General features: G+C 41.2%; 1 protein-coding gene across 4 annotated transcripts; it reads left to right on the top strand.

Moving 5' to 3' along the window:
• The first annotated feature begins 1,745 nt into the window (after positions 1–1,745).
• Positions 1,746–6,666, top strand: LOC110506747 (Iroquois homeobox protein 6a). 4 transcript variants are annotated; one of them, XM_090221645.1, is made up of 7 exons: positions 1,746–2,266; positions 3,150–3,363; positions 3,671–3,780; positions 4,066–4,361; positions 4,644–5,378; positions 5,581–5,692; positions 6,028–6,666. In XM_090221645.1, exons 1-6 carry the CDS (start codon positions 2,253–2,255, stop codon positions 5,685–5,687), a joined length of 1,476 nt encoding a protein of 491 aa, XP_090077771.1. In that variant the 5' UTR covers positions 1,746–2,252; the 3' UTR covers positions 5,688–5,692; positions 6,028–6,666. The 4 variants fall into 4 exon arrangements, with proteins under 4 accessions (XP_090077771.1, XP_021442266.1, XP_021442265.1 ...); XM_021586591.3 differs by having other exon boundaries at positions 1,754–2,266; positions 5,581–5,683; XM_021586590.3 differs by having other exon boundaries at positions 1,848–2,266; positions 3,100–3,363.
• The last annotated feature ends 1,524 nt before the right edge of the window (positions 6,667–8,190 follow it).

Genomic DNA, 8,190 nt, shown 5'->3' on the forward strand with positions numbered 1-8,190 from the left:
ACCACTGCTTCTCCAGTCAACGCTCAATACTCATACAGTGTGTCAACGTGCAGCCAGATACAATGGACCATTCCCACTACCTGTGTAACATCTGTAAAAGTATCCAAGGGCAATTCGACCACTGTGTCCGCTGCCAACCTACTTTATCTCCTTGGAGAATCTCTGAAGGGATCAAAATCCATCTTTACTCGCGGCTCTCTGGCGCCACTCGAAGAGAAAGCCCGTAATCGCAGACGCATCTCCAGGGACTAAACACGCAATTACATTTGAGTGGAGAGGCATTGAAATATCCCCCTCATATCAACCATGACAACAACGATCATATCCAAGAGAGAAGGGAATGAAGCCGATCGCATTTGGTTGGTGACAGCGGGTTCGTCACTCTTGTTATTGTCAACAGGAAATACTTAAATCAATAAATAATTATATATGTAGCTATACAGTGTGTGTGTGTGTGTGTGTGTGTGTGTGTGTGTGTGTGTGTGTGTGTGTGTGTGTGTGTGTGTGTGTGTGTGTGTGTGTGTGTGTGTGTGTGTGTGTGTGTGTTACGCTCGTGCGTAAAAGCGTGTGATAATTACATCTAATTGCGAATTGCGAGTGTGAGAAGGAGAGAGAAAGAGAGAGAGAAAGTCATGAACTTCCTTATTCTAATAAACCTTACAATTGTTTATCCTTTTATTCTCAGCGAGGGAGCTATATTTCTTCCACAACTTTCAACTGAGCATCATTCAATTAAAATGCAATCTCGTTGCCCCCTTTCCACTGGTATTTAATTAGAGTTGAGAGCGCAGGGTTTTCCACGTCGTTTTTTCCAAACAGCTCTCGGGTTTTACCTCAAAGGCATAGTTTCACTGTATTTGCGTCCCACCCTGTTCCCGATATAGTGCACTACTTTTGGCCTGAGTCCTATTGGCCCTGGTCAAAAGTAGTGCACTATATAGGGCATATGGTGCCATTTCAGACTCAGGAACTGTGTAACTTGCTGGTTAAACAAGGGCATGTATCCATTTGTTAATTGATGCAATTACGCATTACGCGTAATGGTCACGTAGGTCTCCAGGCACGCATCAATCACTCGTCTATTGACCTGCCAAAGCCTTTCCATCCGCTCTCACTGGGACCGATCCTCTCCTCCTGATTCACTCCCCCTCCTCTCTCCTCTCTCTCTAATAGAGAAAGATGGGAACATCATCGTCATTAAGTCGGTCTTACACCTCTGACCGGACAGATAGAGGCGCACAGAGGTCGTAAAAACGCGTTAAATCCACGACCATCCATTGGTGTTCACTTTTTTCACTTTGAGATATTCATAGTCCGCAAATCCCAATGTAAAAAAGACAGAATAAGTGAGTGAGGTATAGTGTCTTCAAATGAAGATTTATTTGTTTGGATAAATATGTATTATTATTATTGTTCAAGTGAGCACATGAGACTAACTAACTAAAATGATTATTTTATGATGAAGATGCTGATAAGAAATAGCAAATAATCAGATATCCCAAATGAAAGAAAACACGACTGAAGGCTTTCAGTTCAAATATTGTCCAAATAAATATGTATTATTCTATGCATAGTAATAACAAAATATGCTCAGTGGTCATTTCAGTTGGTATTATTTTATAATTGGACATGATACGCATCAAGAGCCTTGATCTATCGGACAGTTCCACAACTGTACCAGAACAACCATTTCCTTTATACTCTTATCAGTGAAGCAAGTGAAGAAAACCACTGCACAAAGCCGAGGGGACACGGGGAGTGCACAGAACACCTTAAGAAAACGTGATGTTAGATGTGATTGGCAAAGACATTATTCTATCCTTGCTGTCCTGTCGTTCCGGGATTACAATGACGTCACACTGATACCCTTGCATGGGTGAATGCTAAAGAACTATAGAGGCACAAATAATAGCACAAGCAGAGTCCATATCTTGCAAGTCTTACGTTATCCTTTAAGCCTTCTTCAGCTAATACAACAACAATTTTTGAACTTAATGACGCGTAATTTCATTTTCTTATCATTTCCTACGGGGGATTATTCATATATAAAACTATCTGCGGCTGTTGGTACCAGCCTCAACTCTCCCTCCTAAGTGCAATCATCTATTATTGAGCGAGAGGCCGTGCGTGGAAATGTGTGTAAGAAGGTGGATTTGAAGTAGAATTGGTTACAATCGATCAAGGGTAAAGAATATTCCTGATGTTAACAAAAGAAGCAGCTATGTCTTTCTCTCAGTTTGGATATCCTTATAATGCAACTTCACAGGTAAGACAATATCAACATGCTTTTTTCTCTCTCAATTTCAAAGTGACACATATGTAAACAAACGAGCATCATTTTAATTTGAACAGCTCACTCTATAATCTAGATGCAGCACTGAATGGTTGCTTTCAGAATATTGACAGCTATTTTCAAGTGACGCTTTTGTTTAATCAACATATCGACAGACATAAACACAGGTCCAATTTAATTGAATTATGAATGTACTCGGGTGTTGTTTTGATATGACAAAATACCTGTGTTTATTACTACGCTATAGCTCCGTTGTGTAGCCTAATTGCGCTTTGAAGTTAACAGTGAACCTTCCCAACTTTCTCTTTCATTCAGAGATCTCTGAATTTGATATTGACAATTACTATTATTTAGAAAACGTAAAGTAGCCATACGGATTTATAATTTAAATATATTTGTTTGGGGACAACTGGACAAAGGTATGCAATAAAAGTTCTCAAAACTTTGATTCAACTAGAAATAAGTTATTTTCCTATGAGAGTATTAAAAGTTTTAGATCCTTTGTTTTCATCAAATTTCAGTAGCCTACAATAGCTTAGTCAGGCAGTTTATGAATACTTTGGGAATTCCTTTTCTATAAAATAAAAAAGCTAAATGAACTGAAAAACATGATTTCCAAAATGGTACCTAAAACTGTTAATCAAATTAGGCAGACACACAGCACGCGTTTATATCTAGTCTCCATCTTACCTGAATTGTCCTGTATCTCAAAACCATATCAAAATATATTCTAGATATGAAGATAACAAGAGCTCATGCGTCAAACACGAATGACATGTCTATCCTCCACAATTCTCTTCATGCAGTTTTTCGTGTCGGCAAACCCCAGTACGACTTGCTGCGATTCGATTTCCAGGTCGGTCTCTGACGGGACGAGCGGTACCCAGACTCCTGCTACCTTCTGCTGCCCTTCCTACGAGAACCGGCTCCTGGCCAGCACACGGACAGAGCTCAACGCGGCACTAGGGATGTATAGCTCGCCCTACGCTGCCGCGGCCGCCGCCAGCCAGAACTATGCCAGCTACTTCCCCTACAGCGCCGAGCCCTCCGCTGCTATCTACTCATCTCTGGTACATCCCGTTTAATCTAATAGTGGATGGGGGTGGCTGGGATGCGATTGATCAAGATGGATGCTGATCAAAATTACTCTCGAATTATTTCGTTATTGAAATTACTATGAGTAGCCTGCCTACCTGATAGATGGGTCGAATTGACTTTGCAGTTTTAAAAAATACTCATATTTAGGCTACCAGTAGCCTATTATGTTTAAATTTGGAAGGGAGTAAAGTAGCACAAAATTTACATCAACTTTGTTTCCAATATTTGGAAACAAATAAAGTTACCTAAGTGCTTCATGAAGTTGTTTTCTTATTTCAGAATCCACAGTATGAAATGAAGGATGGCACAGGCACTCTGCATTCTGGCATAACTCAACCTGCCACCTACTATCCTTATGACCACTCACTGGGCCAGTACCAATATGACAGGTAAGGAACCCCACACATTCCTTATCTGTAGTGCATCAGCTCAGCTATTCCTTGTTAGTGTGATACAGCCCTGTCATTCATGAGTAATAACTTACATTCAAGGAATCTCACACCTCCAGAGGAAAAGGTCACAATCTATGCAGCTCTATACTGCTAGATAGAGCAGAGCTGTATAGTCTATATTTCAGACAACACTCCAGGAGTGCCATGGGTCTGGGTGAATAGTTTATGAGTTTATATGCTAACATTGCTAATGGCTAATGTGTTATCTGCTATTACTACCAGGTATGGGACTATGGACTTTAATGGGTCAGCCAGGAGGAAGAATGCCACACGTGAGACCACCAGTACCCTGAAGACATGGCTGTACGAGCACAGGAAAAACCCCTACCCCACCAAGGGCGAGAAGATCATGCTGGCCATCATCACCAAAATGACCCTCACCCAAGTTTCCACCTGGTTCGCCAACGCCAGGAGGAGGCTAAAGAAGGAGAACAAGATGACCTGGTCACCAAAGAATAAGGCTGGGGACGACAGGAAGGACGACCTGGATAAAAGTGACCAAGATTGTGTCACCAAAGGTACACATCCACTTCCCTCTTCCGTCTAGTAAAGCATTTAAAAAAAACATCTTAGAGTTTTGCACAAAGATTTACAGCAGCTTGCTTCCTCTTAAACTAATCCACATCACCTACAATAACAAAAAAAATGTGAATTGATCAAAATGACTTATTCTGCTCCTGAATATAACTACTATTCCACATATCATGTTGTGTGTATTTGACAATTCAGATTCCAGTGAAAATTATACTGCTTCTACTCCTAATATCACCAGTAATATTCCTGTATATTTCATCATTCAGATTCCAGTGAGTGTAAAGATGAGAAAGACCTTCCTCTGAGTGACCTGGAGGACATGGAGGATGAGGACTGTGACAAGCTGGACAGTGACTGTGAGAAGATGGCACCCAGGGGCCCTGAGGATCAGCAGGACCTCCACAAGGCCATGTCCGGTGGTGGTGTTGGCCCTGGAGGCCCTCCAAAGAGAGACTGCAGCTCAGAGCTTTCCCTCTCCTTTCCCAACAGCTTCCACCACTCATTCCCATGTGGTATCAAGAGCCTACCCACCCTGCCCTCTCTACCCACCATGCCCTCGGACTTCCTTGATCCACTGGTGACGTCCAAGCCCCCCTCCACCACTACCACCATCCCCACGGGCACTCACACTGTGTCCCTGTCACACTTTGAGGTGTCGGACCGGGACAAACCGAGGATCTGGTCTCTGGCGCGTACAGCGGCCACGGGGGTCATCCTGGGCTCTGCTTACCACGGGGCCCCAGAGCTCCGGACAGGGAGCTTGCTGGGAGACTGCCAGCTCCAGGGGACCAGGCTACCAGTGACTGGTACCGGACAGTGTGGGCCCCTCAGGGGCCTCCAGGATCCTACCAACATATCCAATGCTGAGAACCCTTTCCAGGAGGGCCCCTTGTTGCAATCTAAGGTCTATAGTGCAGGCAGCTACAACCACAAGGCCCTCCAACTGCACTGTTCCTCCTATCCTGCTCTTTCAGACTCATGCCAGTACTCCACTATCGAAGGTATGTACGTGTTGTGATACTTGTGTTCAATTTTGAACGACTGTAATTGTGAAATTACCCGTGTAAAGTTATACAATATTGAAATGTGTTTCAGAAATGCACATTTCTTTCACTACTATCAAAACTAATATTGACAAATAAACTCTATACAATGACCTGGCTGCTGCAAGTTTCTTACAGTGTGGTTTCTGTTGTTGTCTAGGATTCTCCAGTGGGAATGCAGAGACAGAGCCCTCGGAACTCAGTGACACATGTGTGACCCTGCAGGATGACAAGGTCACTGCCTTCAGACCTGTTATGAAGAGGTGAGGAAGGTGAGCCTTCACACACACACACACACACACACACATTCAACTTGTACATCATTCAACCTAACCATCATCTGCTAATCCAATCATTTGGATTTACACCAGTTGTACTGTAACTTTTCTATACTAACACAGGTTGATGGTATTACAAATGTGATCTTGTCTAAAAAGTGAATATATTATTGGATTACCTGAAGACATATGTCAGTCTATAGTTAAGCACATACTTCTACATTTGACTAATGATTTTATATTAGAAGGTATGTTCCTTTACGAGGCTTGATATTGTAATGGATTTTAATAAATGACGAGCTTTTCTTTTTCCTCTCTCTTCCCCTTAGGTTGATGGACACGCAGTCATTACACAGTGGGACTTTTATTTAGCCGGTATTAGGCTATGCACTATAAAGACTTGGGATGACGACGAGCACCGGACATCCTACCTACCTTACACCTGGGAACTGCGGCGCTCCGCAGTCAAAGCTCGATGAGCCCTGTCCAAACTGTGGAAGCTGCCATGATTTTGCACAACGTTGTTTTTATGGTGTTGACGATGACTTTATGCAAGACTTTGAAATGCAACGGTATGGGAACTGACGGTCAATTCATGATGTATGCAAAGGGCAATCGTAGTGTAGCGATATTATTTATTTATTTGTGTATTTATTATTTGATTCTCATCTGTTCATGTATTTATTTCGTATGTGTCATTTAAATATTTTGTTACGTGTATGTATTGTTTCAACTGTGGTTGTGTGCTATTTTTACCTGATTTAACGGAGAAATACTTAGCTTGTTGTTGGTCTTTCTGTTCGCTAAAAGAGTGGGATTTTTTGAGTTGGGATCGGGATTGTCTATTGTGTGTGAAATTGTTGAATTTGAGAAATTGTTGATTGTGTTGTGTTCATCTCAAAGATAATTGTGAGCTTATTCTGTGTTTGCCATTCATGAAATATTTTATAAGAATGAATTTTTTCAAGAACTCCTCGTTTTTGTGTAAATATTATTTCCAGAACATTAACATTGGTTTAATCGGCCAATTAAAACATTTGAGACGTTTGCACTAGATCAAAGTTCATCTTCTTAACGTGGAGAATAATACTGGAACATTGTTGGTAAGGTCATAAATCAGTATAAATCAGTAGAGAACGTGAATGAACGTTACAAGGCCAGGAAGAAAGGGGACATCATCTCTCCAATGTAATTATCTAATCAGTTCTGGCATCAAACACTTTGTTACTGTTCAGACAAGCAACGAGGCAGGAATACGGGATGAATGCTGCTTTGTCCGCTGTGTAGGGAGCCGCTGCAATAATTTACTTGTGTTAATTAAAAGGTCATTTGTAGTATCAACCCCATAAGGGAACATTCACATGGTTTGTGTGGGTTAGACTTTGGTTCTACTGTTTTTTCCTGACCCTTTTCATTCATAACTGATTGATACAACACATGAGGAAGTATTAGGCCTGTAAAACTAAGCAATTGGTCATCATGCGTAAAACTACTAACACGAAAGCACTGGTTTCTTATTCCTTTCAACTTGAACTTTGAAGTCAGTTAATTTCAGAAAATTATAAGAAAGTTCGTAGTTTATATTTTACATGATTATGGGGATGACATGTAGTATCGCATAGCATATTGCTCACTCCACCGTAGAAAACTTGAAAAACTTTTAAACAAAATGTTGTTGAAAACACTCAAATGCAATGCAGAAATGTGGGCCTAGCCTGAGATGGATATTGTGCAGACTTTATTATCAGAGGACCAAAAGAAATGCTACTTCATAAACCAAAATAACGGTGTGACCTGCAGCGAATGACCCACAGCTTAGAGGCATGCAAATTAAGCCACCAAAAGATACACGTTATTGCAGGTCGGATTTGGAGGATTAGAGTTTGTAATAAGAGTATTAGGTCTATTGAAAGGAGCTGTGGTCAACGTTGTAGGCCCGGCCTATGGATGGGGATGGGGGACCCCTCAGTAATGCATGCAATGGTGTGACTTCAATGTAACAGTGTTCAGCGTAATTCCCTAGGAAATATCTTGATGAGGAATTATGATGACAATAATAACATAATATTTAGAGATCTTTAATTCCAATCGTCTCCTCTCAGTCTCTTATGAATTAAGCTGGTAGGGTCTTTACAATGGACTTAGCATTTAGTAATCACATTATAAACATGCAGGTAGGCCTAGACCTATTGCGTTGTCCACACATAACAAAATATGCCTACATAGAGGCCTGCGTAATAACAATGTTGATACGTTTCTTTCTGTTTATCGACTATGACTGAGCATTTTCAATAACATAAAACCTCCTCTGTAACTTATAGATAAACAGAAGACACACATTTTGATCAACTCTTAAAAAACACTTTTAGAAATTCTAATACGTGTCATCAAACGGGCCTACTTTGCCACACTATTCAGGACAATTAATCTATTTCCATCTCTTCATATAGACAACCTTCCCGTCAGAAGAAAGTAAAGGGACTTTTTGCCCA

The sequence above is a fragment of the Oncorhynchus mykiss genome, chromosome 26 (genome assembly GCF_057628025.1).
Source record: "Oncorhynchus mykiss isolate SJ-2025 chromosome 26, ASM5762802v1, whole genome shotgun sequence".
Lineage (NCBI taxonomy): Eukaryota > Metazoa > Chordata > Actinopteri > Salmoniformes > Salmonidae > Oncorhynchus > Oncorhynchus mykiss.